The sequence below is a fragment of the Polypterus senegalus genome, chromosome 13, assembly GCF_016835505.1.
Source record: "Polypterus senegalus isolate Bchr_013 chromosome 13, ASM1683550v1, whole genome shotgun sequence".
Taxonomy (NCBI): Eukaryota; Metazoa; Chordata; class Cladistia; order Polypteriformes; family Polypteridae; genus Polypterus; species Polypterus senegalus.
Genome location: NC_053166.1, coordinates 151,033,891 through 151,049,874, shown reverse-complemented (window position 1 = coordinate 151,049,874; position 15,984 = coordinate 151,033,891). Strand labels below are relative to the sequence as shown.

The following is a 15,984-nucleotide window of genomic DNA, read 5'->3' as shown; positions in this document are numbered from 1 at the left end:
TAAATATATGGACTTAAGACATCTTTTTTTGAGGATTTGTTTTTTCTTTCTTATGAAACTATTAAGAAGAAAGATTTAAAAAGGCACTAATCATTCAGTAAACCCACTGTTTAACTGATTATTTCAAAACAAAGCTTATCAAACTAAAGCAAACCTGCATCTGAGGTTGCAGGAAGGGATGGGATAGTCACTGCAACATCATCTTCAGTTCTCTTTAGCTGGCACGATCTAGTGTTATCAGTTCCTGCGCTGGGCTCCTTGATGGTCCTTTCTCTGGTCTCCTTCACCTTTGATAAGGTCAGTTTCAAGTCCAGTGGCTCATCTAGGGATAGCATCTCTGTGGCACAAAGCAGTGCTTGGAAATGCTTGGGTCTGTACCCAGGAAGTCCAGCTGTACAGATAGAAGAGCAACAATCAAAGACAGGGATGGAAAATAATTGTCATTAACATTTTTAGATCAAGTTCTGTTTAGCGTTCTAACAATAAAACAATATAAAATCTAGAATATACATCTACATAACAAAATCTTCATACGTTTCCCCCAAGGTCTAAAAACTCTAGTCTGCACAAATATCAAATTGCGGTTGTTATACTATAACATAGTGCTGCTTAAAAAGTTCCTAGCAATGTGTTTCTAGTAAGTCTTACAGTCATCAGTCATAGCGTAAGCTAAACTGATGAATCCTTTAAATGTCTCCTGATTAACTGGCTGCTAACAAAATAAAGTATCAATTTAAAAATATTGTCAACAATTCTACTTGAAAGAGTATAAGTTGGCTTATTGCTAGCATTTAGCAAGAATGAAATTTGAAAGAATAATCCTTTTGCTTCAAATGCGTGCTGAGCAATGCCAAACAAGCAGTAAGGTATTAAAGTCGAATATTTTACTATAATCTGAAACTGGCTAAATAGTGAACAACCTAAAATGGAAAAAAATGTCCAGGCATTTTACCATAATATCCAAACATTTGTTAATATCCAATTAATATCTGAAATGGGAATAGCCTTTGTTAAGTTTAAATTAACTGCCCTTTCCTGTAACCATTTCCATCCTGTTTTACAAGGTACAGTCTAAGACAGATTGGCATGTAAAGCTACTGAGGTCGTAAGAGATTGCTGCACACATGTTTTATAGCAATGGTATAACAGCTCTAGTTATAGTGCCCACCATTTGGCCGGTCAATCATGCTTTCAGGTGTTTTAGTAAAATCGAGAGCATAAAGCATCGGCAAAGAAAAAGACTCCCCAAACCTACTTTTTGGTAAATCATCAACTGAAACACTGCTGATGTCACAGCACCAAGTACCTAGCTGCAGTGTTGAGAATCTTTTGGATCGGATAACAAAATTACTTATCTAGCAATTATATAAACTAAAGAAAACACCTGTGCCGTATAACAAATTGTGAGTAAAAACTATTGACAGACTACTGGTGACATTGCCGCACAACTCAAAATTTCTCAAGATAAGTTGTCTTACAATTCTCATGACATAACATGATGGGATCTTTTATAGAATTGGTAACCACCAGTAAGACTGTACTTGGACACATCTTTTAGTATTTTAAGAGTACAAAATGGACAAGGAGGAAATAGAGTATAGCAATAAGAAAGGGTAAGCTGAAATATCAAAATACATTTTGAAGTATAAACAAAATGGAATATTAAATTAAATTTGCATTTTTTTTAATTTTTAAGTGTGAAGAAGCCATTACGGGAACTATTAATCAGGTAGTTAGTGATTTTAGAAATTGTAGAGAGAAAATTGCTGCTTAGATTAAAAAGGCTAAATTCAAACAAATCACCCAAGCGAGATTAACAATTATCCTGGAATACTTAAGGAGGCATATAAACATGTAAATGCATAATTTACAAAATCACAGCACACAAAAGAAATTCCTTAAGACTTTAAGATGACAGGTGTTGTCTAATTATATAAAAAAACACTGATTGAGCTGATCCTAGTAACCATAAGCCACTAAGCTTAACATGTATTACAATTAAATTAATAGAAGCAATTATTAGGGAAAAGCCTGTGCACTACATGTCACAAACAGGTGTATTAATGAACAGTCAACATGGGTTCAAAAGTAAAAGTCATGTTTCACTGTTATGCTAAGATTTCTTGAGGAAGCAACAAAAATATGATCAGAGAGGTGCATATGATATTTCCTATCTTGATTCTCATAAAGCTTTATACAAGATGACATATTAGAGGCTTGTCAAACTAAATGAAGCAGGAGTGCAAGACAATACCGTGTGGATAGGTGCAGAACTGGTTTAAACACCAGAAGTGTTTTTTTTTTCCTTTTTAATTATCTATCTATCTATCTAAATATAAAAGCGGTCGGGATTGTCCTTCCATCCCGTGAGTGCTACACAGGCACGGAGTTTCACACACGCCCGTCCATTTTGCAATGCATGATGGGATTTGTAGTTTCGTTTTTCCAGGTAAAAGATGATTTTCTACTCCAGACTGTGCGATATCTTCTTCTTCTTTCTTACTATATAAATGCGGGCGGGATTGTCCTTCCGTCCCGTGAGTGGAAAGCGTAGCGGTATTCCGCTTATCACAGACTTACTACTTGCAGCTTGCGGTACGAAGTGACATGATGTGAGCAGAGTTCTGGTGCTCCCATCGTTCCCTTGCTTTTGTGCGCGATGCGCTGGAAAAACAGACAAAATTATGTCTCTGGAAATAATTAATGTTGATGGAGTACAAATGCCTCGACCTCAATATAGAAATAAAGTTTAAATTTCATCACAAAAATGACAGAAACTACGAGCATTAAAGTAATACCGCTCAAATGCAATATAACCAAATTAATGAGTTTGTATAAAATATCAAATTGATCTACATATTGAATTGCCTTAAGAAGTGGTCAACTTAAAAGGCGGGTCAGCCTAGTGTGACGTTAAAAGGGATGTCCCGCAGTGATTAATTTGGGCCACTGCTACTTTTAATACACATTTTATATAAATGATTATGTGAAGAATACAAATAACAAGTTGGTTAAGTTTGTAGATGATTTTTAACTACACTGTAAAAAATAAATCTTGCATGTGTGAAAAAAATGGCTAACTATACGCAAAATAATCATTAATTAATACAAATGGGTTTTACCCTTATTATTGACTATTTAATTCTAATTAAAAAAAATTAAGAATAATGTTAACTTATTATTTTTCTTAAAATGTAAACATTTCTTATAACTCATTCTAAGAAAAAAAACTATACTGTGAATTGAACACATTTAAGTTAAAAGTTAAATTTAATGACACGGCACTTCCTCTCACATCGATTTCTTGGTCTTTACAACAACGCATTCCGCTGTAACGTTTATCCATAATAAGAGCTATTTTACTACGAATGTGTAAGTATAAAGCATATTAATTCTGTAATGAGTAGCTAGTATTTCATTTCATACAGTTACAGACATAAGCATTTGTTGTTTTCATGAAACCTTTCCCTTCATGTGGGAAACATGGCGAGTAAGGTAGCGTCTTTCTAACAACCTACCACTTTGGTTTGCTTTAAAAAGCAAGCACATTTCTCGGATATTTACGTAAGTTCATATATTTTTTTATCGTTTAAAACTTTTATTTTACACAGAAAAAGAAAATGACACTTTGAGCTAAGTTTGAGAACGCTATGGCGTTTGTCCTAAACTACGACCTATAAACAACATAAAAAGACGTTTGCCTAACTGTCACGGTATTATTTGACCTCTTATTTAATTAGTGGTCTACATAGGTAATGTTTTTTCTGGTTAATTTTTAACACTGTGATTTATTTAGCGATGTTTGATTTTCTACGTCCTACTTTATTTCAGGATTTTCGCTATCGCATACGGAAAAGTAATGGAAAATGCAGCCATTCGTTTAAGCGGATATGTTGGCGTAAATGCAGGAAGCGTTTGAAGAGCGCCATCTGCCTCAGGATTTCACTCTTTCACTCTCTACATTTCCTTCCTGTTCACCACTAATTCCTGGGACATTATTTGATTAAGATATACTTTTTGATGAAAGTTTAAAAAAAGAAAAGAAAATTTTCATTGACATTTGAATGTCAGTAATTCAGTAAAAATTATCCTCAGACATTTGATTTAATTTTCCTTTGAAAATATAACTCCGTTGTTGTGACTATCTGTGTATGTTCAAATAAATAAAGATATATGGAATTTTAGCATGTATTTGTTATACAGTCATTACTGTCCAGCATTGCACTGTTACTTTTTTTTTTTTTTTGAGTACTGTAATTCAAATGAAATTCGGAGTAAAATAAAACCTTTTTTGCCACTACTTATATTTAATCAAACTCATTTATTTTAGGTAAATTTGAGTAAATTAATAAATTAAGTTTACTCAAAGGTGCAGTATTTTAAATGTACTCAAAATATTGCTTGTAATTTGTTGCCTTATTTTTTTTTTAAGCAATTTTAACACATTATTTTTTACAGTGTAGTTGGAATGGCATATACACTAAAATCACACAAATCAGCATGGCTTAAACTGGACAGAATTCAGACTTGGACAAATTTGTAGCAGATGAAGTTTAATGTAGTTAAATAAGAAGTAAAAATGTTAGATTTGAATATACAATGAGAGGTTTGAAACTTGAGAATATATCTTAAGAGAAGGACTTAGTAGTAAAGATGAACTCTTCACTACCTATATCCAGAAAGGGTACAGAAGCGGTTAAGAAATAAGATAGGATGTTACGTAATATAGCCTGATGTGCGTTGTACAAGTCAAGGGACTTAGATATATAACACATTTGTGAGAAATCTTGAATACTGTGTGCAGTTTTGGTCCCCATATCACAAAAAAGACAAGGTAGTGCTATAAACAGTCCAGAGAACAGCTACTAGGCCGACTCTAAAATTGAAAAGTATAAGCTATGAGGAAGGATCAAAGCAACTGAATGTTTTCAGTTTAAGTAAACGGAGATTAGGAGGCAACATAATTTAAATGTTTAAAATTGTGAAATAAATTAGTATAGTAGATACCAGCTGTTACTTTAAAATGAATTATTCATAAAGAACATGGGAATACAGATAGAATCTTGTTAAGGGCAAATTACACACAAACGTCTGAAGGTTTTTCTTCATTCTGAGAATAACTCTCATAGAATAATTTACCAAGTAGTGTGGTAGACAACACTCAAAACTCCACTTAGTACTATTTTGGATAAATTTGGTCAATAGGGTAGATAGTCAAACTTTGTTGAGCATGAATGGCTTGTTTGTGGTAAAACTGTTGTAGCGCTCTAAATTGAGGGCACACCTACACAAAGGTGTAGAATAGATGGCCTATAAATTATTCTCCATGAAGCTTCTTGCAGTGTGGACTCGAGGGCCATGGATAAATATGCATAAACTAGTTAGAAAAGTCTTTACACTGATAATTCTTTAAAAATCACTTTATATACTTTGCAAAACATGTCCCAAGTACAGGGTCTTCTTAGGCACAAAGAAAAAATGAATGAAGGACAAATTGCTTTGGGATACACTTTTTCAAAAGCTAGTCAAAATGCACTTCATGTAGATATCAGAAAAAAATAAACACAAATCTGTTTCAATACTTTTTTGTGTATTAAGCCTTTAAGGAACCACTTGTTTATTTCAAAAAAACTGAAAGGTTGCTCTTGTGACAAAGGAGCTCTTTACAGCAACTCCCATCAATCTGTAGAGCAGCTCAGTCCTTGCCAAAAGTTAAGTTTCTTGCGCTGAAAATGAACACCTATTAGCCAAGCTGTATTCTACATCCAAATCTTTTTTTCCCCAATTATCACAAAGCAAAGCTATTAAAAATGTACAGTCAGGTGGACTTGCTGTTTAGCACACAAAAAACTTTTGGTTTCAAGTCCAGCGGCCACAAGAAATATACCTATAATATCCTCTTTAATAAAACCCCTGTGTGCATCCAGGTGTCCGTGCGTGTGTGTCTTCTGGTGAAGTGCGCATGCGCGGGGCCACACGGCACGTGTTCAGTCTCTTCCTGTGTATTCCCTGTGCAGAGAGAGAGACACACACACAGATGCGAACACACAGGCTCGCTCGAGACAGACACACACAAAGGCGTGCGAAAGACAGACAGACACACACACAGGCGCGCGAGAGACAGACAGACAGACACACACAGGCGCGCGAGAGACAGACACACACACAGGCAAGAGAGAGAGAGAGAGACACACACACACAGAGACACAGAGGCGCGCGCGCGCATGCGTGTGTGTGTGTCTCTCACGTGTGATGGTATAATTAACTATATTTGTGCATAAAAACTTAAATATATATTTACATACAGTTTATACGGTCTGGAACAGATTAATTGTATTTACATACAATCCTATGGGGGAAATTACTTTGGTTCACGACCAAATCGGGTTACATCCAGACTTTTGGAACAAATTATGGTCTTGAACCGAGGTTCCACTGTATTACTGTCAAAGAAAATTACAGGCATTTTACGGAAATACAAACTAGTATTACTGACAGAGAAAATTAAAAGCACACAATACAGTGACGAATATTACAGCCACATACATGGTCCCTTGCCATTTAATATGGACTGTTCCTACTAATGTTTAAGCACTACTGTTCTAGCACCCGTTATTGTAACGGGCTTAATGTCTAGTTATATATATATATATATATATATATATATATATATATATATATATATTATATTATATAGATATATTATATATATATATTATATTATATTCTGCACAATTAACCAAAAGCAGAATTTCTGAAAATATGTAAAAGATACTTGGTTAGGTGGCAACTGGGCGATGGTCAACGCGAAAAGACAAGTTGACAAAAGACAATTCGGCAGAGAAACAACTTGGCAAAATGCAACTCGGCGACATCCTTTACCAGTTAGGTAATAGTTGGGTTCAAAGAGATTTTTTAATTATATTTAAATGACAACGTGATTTATAATGTTGAAAACAAATTTATATAATTGGCGAACGAACTTTATTCTGCAGATGGAACAAACTCTCTGTTACATTATCTTCTGCAACCAAAATTGTTAATCCTTTATATAAGTTGTATTGATTGTAATCATATGATAACAATATTTAGAATACAAATGGTGACCTGCGAGTACGGCTTAATGAATATCTTTACACTCAACGTATTGGGACTCTCATAAAGCAGGAGATTCTGTGTATTTTCCGTTACCCTACGTTGTCATTTAAATATCATTAAAAAAATCTCTTTGAACCTAACTATTACCTAACTGGTAAAGGATGCCGCCGAGTTGTCTGTCACCCACTTGTATTTTCGCCAAGTTGTCTTTTCGCTGAATTGTCTGTCACCCAGTTGCCCCTGAACGAAGACACTTAAATGTATTTAACATTTTTGTTGCGATACACTTGGAAGAATATGTTTAACTAAGTGAAAATAATACTTCTAAAGTGAGCAGAGAGTTGTGTTTAATGTTAAGGATGCTCAGACCAATGTTAAATAAATGTATGTCAAAAACAAAATACTTGTATAGACGAATATCAAAATGCTTGTATTTTAATTAAATCAGTTAATTCATTGATAATGCCTTCAAAAGAATGCCACTCTGGTGCGCCTAGTTCATTAACTGCTATTCACTCCTTAAACTTAAAGAATTTATTTTTTTATTTGGCTGAGAATGGTCACAAGAAGACACTAGACCTTTTGCAGGCCTCTCTTGGCCAAGTAGGGCATACGGCCAAATCTCAAAGTGCTGCTCTGACAGGCAGGCAGGCACACACAAACACAGTAAAATAAATAAATAAATAAATAAATTTAAAAATTCCACCTCCCCACTCTGTGAACCCTCCCACCTCCAGTCTGTGGCGAGACATCTGAATGGCCAGATTCTTTCTCAGTGCCGATGAAAAGGCAGAGAAATGTCAAACAGGAAACCTCAATTTCCACTAAAGCAGGGATGGGCCTCAACAGCTTCCCCTCTTCTCTTTCTTTCCTGCTCTTTGCCTTTCACACTTCACACTGCTGTCCCCTTTTCATCCAACCAAGTGGTTCGGCAGCAGTACTCTTTATTTGTTGTAGAAGGCAAATGTATTCGGAATGAAGCAGGAGCAGGGAAAATAGTTTCTGAGCAACATACGTTAAACAGCACAGAAAAACGCCAGCGAATTTGTTAAGAGCAGAGTGCAGCCGGCTGGCATAGAGGAGCAAGCTGACTTACCTTGCTGCTGATGGCATGGAGCCAAGAATCAGTGACACAGAGGAATTCAGAGTCCAAGAGGAGGGGAGGACAGAGCATGAAAGCTGCAGCTTTCTCAGTATCTGAAGGCTACCTGCCCCACTGCTTGAATGAGGGAGGAGGGATTTAAGGAGGCCTGTGGGAGTTATAAAGAACTCCAGCCAAGAGTTTGCAGTAGACACATCCATGATTACTTCCTTTGTTGGAACAGCTTCCCCCAGCATTCTGGAAGACTCAGTACACCGCAGAGCTTGCACTCCTCCCAAAGTGCTTAATTACCCCTGCAACGTTGCTTGTGACACAGTATGAGCACATCGCAATAGACAGAATTCCTTGTGTGACTAAACCAGAACGAGTTTAAGGCAGGCAAAGAGGCCAGCATCTCAGCATCCGCTGCCTGCAAGTGGAAAAATATGACCTTCTTGGAATCATTTCATCTGACCGCTTTTCAAGGCTGCTTTATTATTTCAATTCTTTTCATGGCAGTGTTCCATTATGCAGTCGTCCAACGCAGAGGCAACAACAAAGTCTGCTGTGGCACAAGAACATCTAACGGCAACAGACACCAGATTCTCAGACAATTGATACTGTTTGTGCAGAGGCTAATTATAAAAATACTTATTGCTAAGCTCTGTTGTGTTTTTCAGAAACCACAGGGCCAGGATAGCAAAGTAAAAGAGGTTTACCTAAAACTGGAAAGACTAAAAGTTAATTTGCTCTTGTGGTAAACATGCTGTTGTTTCTCTAAAAAGTAGACAATCAGAAGTGCTGCGACACTGCGATCAACATTGTCACTGCTACTGCTGCCATATTACTGCTTCAGTTAGTTTTTGGAGTCTAAAGCAGCAGGCAAGGATGTGGTATGCAGAACTGGTTTAAACAAAGTAAAGGAATAGAAATTCAAAAAATCTTTTTCTAAAATAAATATCAAAACTGGTTTCCTGCAGATATTAGTGCTATTACACCTGCTCTTTTTAACTTAAATACAGTAAGGAAGTAATATGCAGAATTACAAATTAAAGTTGTATTTATTTTCACATATTTCCAATAAGCTGCAGTCAGCATGACACCACAGAACTATTATATCTGTTTAGGTATCCAATTTCTGTGCTCCCCTTGTCAGTTTATGAACCTGTCTAAAAGAAAAATATAAATACACCAACACAAGTAGGTTCAGCTAAACAAAAGTTAAAAACACTCTGGAACCTGAAGGCTTTAACATACTTTGCAAGCTTAACCCTTTCAAAAGCACACACCACTGAGACCTGCCTAAAAAGCAAAACAACTTGTCATTGAGTAGTCAGAAAAGCGATATGTAAATGCAAATAATAATAATATTTCAGACACAAGCAAGGCAAAATGGCATAATGTGCCCTCCTGTCCAATATATCCTCATGATTCATCTCTATAGGCTGCGTCTCAGATTTTCACAGGTAGAGCCCACACCGTTTCGTTTTTATCATTATGACTGAAACATAAGCAGCTTTTACAGCAACAATTAAATTATAGCAAATTATTTTCTGGAGAGAATACCAGTAACCCACTTGATTAGGATCAGGCTTGGAAGTACATTCACATTCACACAACAGAATCATACATTGTAAGACAATTGAGATTAACCAGTTCATTTAAAAGTAGCTGATTCTATCCGTCTTTAAAATGTTTGTCTGTCTATAAGCCAGTGGTCTATTTCTTATTAAGGTGACTTCATTATCATCATCGTAATCATCTCAAGTGAGTACATGATGAGAGCTGCAGCCTCTGTGTACATATAAAATCACCAATACAATCATCTAATAATTGCAAGGAAACACTGACATATTAAATTGCAGAAGGACTGACATTCAAAATGTAAAATGCATGCAGTCATAAATAAATGGAACTGCTGTTGTGTTGTACGTATCTCATAAAAGATTAGAAGACTGTTTTCTCATCTGCAGTGTCTTCACCTAAAATTTGACGTTTGGTTTCCACTAATGGGCTATGCACCGATTTTACTGTTTTTTTTTTTTTTTCTTCTTTTTGGAATAGTTTTTGGCTGTTAAATTAATCGCATTAGATAGATAGTTGTTGTTGATTCTGTAGATAATGGCCTCACCTGCAGCACATAAGCATGTGATGCGGATAAAGTTGAAACAGTTGGTAACACAGAAGATTGATATGATAATCTCCACATTATTAAAACCAGAAAGAGTTTAAAATATATCAGAAAAGGATACCAGGTAAATAATAAATTCTGGGAATTACAGGGATCCAACCACCCCAACACCTCCACAAAAGGCAAGTTGGCATCTAAAAGAGAAATTCAAGGTGGCGGTGGTGGTGGAATGGGGGTGAATGAATCATTTCAATCCAGTATTCCAAGTCATATTGTTGGACATAGCTAATATAATGTAGGCAAGTGAGTAAAGGCCTAGAAGCATCCTAAAGTTACTCCACCACATATATAGGCCCCACGAAAGGCCTTAAAAGCATCTGGTCTAATACGGCTACACTGTATAAGTCATGTGAAACTGTAATCAGTAGCAGAAATGGGTTCTGGGAGAGAGACGGAAAAAGAAAGAAGGAGACCAAGCACTGGTCTAAATTAAATTCTACAGATTAATGTATATTTTAAATTCTTAAAATATTGAATGGTTTCACCCCAAATCATTTTAAGGCCACAAGTATTATACAAGTCCTATTAGCTATTTGGATTCACTGCTTATTGATACCTGGAAGCTTACATCCAACAAGAGATGCCAACTACTCCAGCTCCCTAAGATAAGGGCTGTTGAACTTGAGTAGGAAGAAGACTTAGCTGGCCTGCAATGCAATAAAGAAACACAACAAATCGTCCATATGCGCTTTCAAGGGGGCACTTTTAAATATCTGTACTGTCATCTACCGCAAAAAGGCAAACACAGGAGGATCACTGTTGCATGTAGTGCTAGGTTGGGAGCATGCACTGATAGAGCATTGCCGCACCTACCACACGATAACCACAGGAAAAATCAGTGCACAATCTGCAGGGGCATCAACCACAGAGTTAGCCATATTTAACAATTCTAAGTGGCAAAGTGACTCTCATACCCTTGACAAAAAGTGTGGGACTGGGGAATCCCAGCAGATTATGGTGGTCACCTGTACACCTAGCACATGAAAGAGGGATAGGAGATTAATTGTACAACCAACAGGGAGCCTCATGCAAAATGTTTCCTTCTTTTTTTCACAAGTAGGGGACCTCCTCAGATATATGGACAAGCCTCAGTCCACAGCTAAGGTTGAATGAAATTGTAGCATAGGTAAGGGTATGCTGTCAGTTCTATCAAAAAGATAAGGTAAAAAGCCTAGGGACAAAGGTCATAAGGTGCTTTTCTTCACATATCTTGCTATGTTATAAACTGAGGAGATCAAAAAGTTTAATGAAGTAGCAGAAGTCTCGTTTAAGAAAGCAGAGCACAGATTTATGAGTCACTGTGGCGCCTTTATGTTAGATGCAACCTGTACCATACGGACATGGTGAAGAGGACACTAATGATCGGAAAAAAAAAAACACTTGCAAAAACTAGCAGCTGAAAACTGTTGAAACCAGTGGTTTTCAAGTCCAGTCCCAGGGGACCATTGTGGCTGTGACTTTTTATTCCAACCAATTTCACAAACAGGATGACATTCTTCCTCTAGTCTCACTGTTTAGTTGTCTGTCCTATGTATATTTCCTGGAAATTCATAAATCTCTTCTCTCTTCTTCATACATCTCTTCTGGTGTTTTCTTTGTAATTTACCCTTTTCTGCAGAGCATGATCTCTTAATTGTATCCAAATGCTGATGACTGGCAAAGAGTTGTGCAGACACAAGTGCAAAGAAACAGTGAGCGAGAAAAAGACGGCAGCTAATTTACTGTCATTATTACTTGCCTGCTTGTTAAGAAACGCTTCAGAGAAACATCACAGTGGATATGGCACTAAGGTAACTGCCCCCCTTTCAGTAGTTTTAGTAGTAGACGTAGCAGTGGTACATTCCTGTGTACAGGGCACAGTGAAATTCTTGCTTCCATATCTGACCAATATGTTCTAACACATCACCACCTTTTGACTTTGGCATTCAATGTTTGCACCTGTTTCTGTACTGCACATTGGTAATCATCAACATTTGGATACAATAAACAGTGAAAAAACTGAACAGAAAAGGTTAAATTTAAAAGAAAATGGAAATGTTTCGCCAAAAATGCAAAGATTTAAAAATTTCTTAGAAGAAGAAAATAAAAGACAGCGCTCTAACACAAACATTTGTTTTCTTCATCACAAACACAATCGTCACATTCTGAACAATGGGCTTGTTGCATTCCTACTGTCTTAAGAATTACATTATTAATTCAGATTCCCAACACATGTGCTTTTCAGTATATTTGTTTAAGCCTTAGACTTTCTTGAGCGGAAACACATTGGCAGTATATAATTAGTTTAAGGTATCAGCTTTCTAAAGTGCTTGAATACTGCTGCTGTGGTAAAAATGCATCTTAACTCAACAAATAGCCAACTTCAGAAAAACAGACCTTAGACAAAAATCTAAAATCTTGTAATTAAATCAAGTATTCACTGCTCGACGGAGGACGGCTACTGCTCAGTCTTACAGCCCTAGGCTTCAAATGCAGAAAAGAAAGTTTTCCTCTACTGGGTAAAAACCTGGCTGCAAGTCAAGGTCACCACTGCTGAACTGATGCAAGCACAGCTACTCCCCCCACTCTACCCCACCAAAGCTGCTTTGCTGTCAGCATGCTCAGCTGAGCAGATGGCTCCTCCTCGTCACTGGAAGTCTTTCATCTTGCAGCTTGCTACGCCCACCATCCAGACACTAACTGGCATTCCTGTCCAACAAGAATTCACTCCAGTCTTGCATACTGGCTTGATTAGGGCCTCTAAAAACAGTAAGTAGAAAAGTTTTCAAGGACTGACAGATACAAATGCAGTTAAAAAGGAAAAATATACTCACAAAGCACAGACAAATAATCCATTAAGAACTTTATTTTTTAAAACATTTATGATTTAAAGCTTGATGAGGGTCACTCACAGTTATTTGCAAAGCCTCAAAACTTAATGAGTTTACAATTCAAACACATACTTTTTTTTAAAGCAACACTGCCTGCAACAGCAGCAGATTAGTTTATAGTAAGGCCTATACACATTGAAAACAGCTTACTGGAATAACCAACTTTAATGATTAACATGCCATTAAAAGCACAACCACTTTGCAGAAAAATAAAAACTAAAAATAAGCTTTTGTCTGTTACGGACTAACTACCTTTGGATGAATGTGTGGACTTCGGATATTTATCTAAAGCAAAGTTTTATTGGTAAAGACATAACAACTGCAAAGGATCAGGGAATTAAGAGGTGGAGTAGGTTTAAGGAGTACAGGTTACACATCAGGCCAGATTGCAGACTTTTGAGACATTAGAAAGGAAACTTTTCCCCAGGAACAAATAAAGTTCTTCCTATCATCTACCTATCTGTCTTATTTGACTATTTCTCTATCATCCCAATAGCACAATATTAAAAATATACCATGATTGAGGAAAGAAAAAATATTATTTTTGAAGACAGAGTCAAGAAATTAGGTAAAACAAGACTAAAATATTTTGACAGATAACAGCAACTGTTTGGTTTTCTGGGTCTTTAACTTTAAAAATAAATATTATATTCCTGTCAATTTACAGTTGACAATATTAATTAATGAAATGAAGTAAACAGACTTGAGGACTGAAGTTTTTAATAAATGTTAAAAAAATTGGTTTCAATAAATGATGACAATTATGAAGCAATAATTGTCAATATGTATTTTTCCATTCATCAATCCATTTCTTGAACTTGCATCTCTAGGTTGGAGAAGGAGAAAAGGATTAACTTGGCAGCAAAAGGCACAGAGCACAAAAACTTCTAACCAAGAACAACAATCATTCACAGGAGCACACAGATATTTACAATGGGGTAATCTGAACACATCACTGCTCAAACTCCAGACAGAATTGAATCAAACAACTAACTGAATCCTAAACAAATGCTCTTAGTGCAACACACATTATTAATATTAGGAATGTAGAAAAACAATCAAAAGTGAATATCATTATAAAACCAAAAACAAAAAAGGCCACAGCACAGAAGACAGAAAACTCACTAAAACATCAAAAAAGGTAATGTGTGCCTGTTATTACAAAACAGAGACTCATTAATGCACATAGACCTTTCCAGAAAAGGAAATAAATAACCACTGCATTACAAAATGTATACAGTATTTTCCACAGAGTACAACAGTGTGTAAGGACCATATGCCAGCATGACTTTAAAATTGATTCACCAGTGTGAAAAAGGAAAGAGAAATACAATACCTTTTTTGAGACAGGTCCAGAAAGACACAACAGATCCTACATGGCTTCTTTTCTCACTGCCGTAAGGCAGGATCGTCCTATTAACAGACCTAAACAATAAAAAAAACACAGTATTGTGACATAAAGCACAGAGTAGGGCATTAATGCTTGTAGAATTGTCAAATGACATACACTACATTACTTTTTCCCCCCTTTTAAAACACGTTCAGTACATACTGGATAGCCGACTATACTTCCTTAGAAGGTTGGCATCCTTCAACACCTGCAATAAGATGCTGCAGATGTTATACCAGACGGTTGTGGCGAGTGCCCTCTTCTATGTGGTGGTGTGCTAGGGAGGCAGCATAAAGAAGAAGGACGCCTCACACCTGGACAAACTTGTGAGGAAGGCAGGCTCTATTGTAGAAATGAAGCTGGACAGTTTGACATCTGTGGCAGAGCGACGGGCGCTGAGCAGGCTCCTGTCAGTCATGGAGAATCCACTGCATCCACTGAACAGGATCATCTCCAGGCAGAGGAGCTGCTTCAGCGACAGACTGCTGTCACTATCCTGCTCCACTGACAGACTGAGGAGACCCCACACTATGCGACTCTTCAATTCCACCCGTGGGGTAAACGCTAACATTATTCAAAGTTATTGTCCGTTTTTACCTGCATTTATTACTCTTTAATGTAATATTGTTTTTTGTATCAGTATGCTGCTGCTGCATTATGTGAATTTCCCCTTGGGATTAATAAAGTATCTATCTATCTATCTACTGGAGATATCAGAAAAGCTACCTGTGGATAAATTACGATCTCTTGCCTTAAATTCCTTATGCATTCAAGATGGCAGCTGATCTGTCTCTGTAAGCAATAAGTGTGTCGAAAATTTGGCAATTAATCATTTCATACATTCTCAATTAATATCAAATTTAAAAATCAAATAAAAGTTACACTAATGAGTTAAATTTAAACCAAATTTAAAAAAAAAAAAAATGTAAACTAAATTTAAAATTTAAACAATTTTACAAGCATAATGAGAATTTAAAAAAGAATGATTTATCTATTAAACACACACACAAAATGAAGATCAAGGGATGTTACTCATTGAATACAAGATAAAAGTCAATTATCTTTTTTATTTCAACAATTAATAATAATTATAATGTAATTGGTCCAGATAAGAGAACTTATTTGTAGCTTTATAAGCAGTAGCATCATTAGACCTTTCAGCGAATGACTTCCTGTTATCAAAAGAGCACTTCAATGGATCAAGGGACAAAAGCAAACAATGAGTAGTGTGTGGGGTTCCATTCGGGTCTCCAATCTCCTAAAGTTTATTTAAAGGGTAAAAAATTATTCGCTCTGAAATCATTTAACTTATTGTTCAATATTTTTAAAGGCTCAAATATTAAAAATCTGGAAT

At 36.2% G+C, this 15,984-nt stretch overlaps 1 protein-coding gene across 1 annotated transcript in view; it reads right to left on the bottom strand.

The window, feature by feature from the left end:
• glis2b (GLIS family zinc finger 2b) overlaps positions 1 to 15,984 on the bottom strand; it is a 39,336-nt gene that overhangs the window by 9,052 nt on the left and 14,300 nt on the right. The window contains exons 2-3 of the mRNA XM_039774553.1: positions 14,577 to 14,665; positions 155 to 391 (exon numbers count right to left, since the gene is read on the bottom strand). Of these exons, the coding sequence (XP_039630487.1) occupies positions 155 to 391; positions 14,577 to 14,665 (326 nt within the window). The remainder of the gene's footprint in view (positions 1 to 154; positions 392 to 14,576; positions 14,666 to 15,984) is intronic.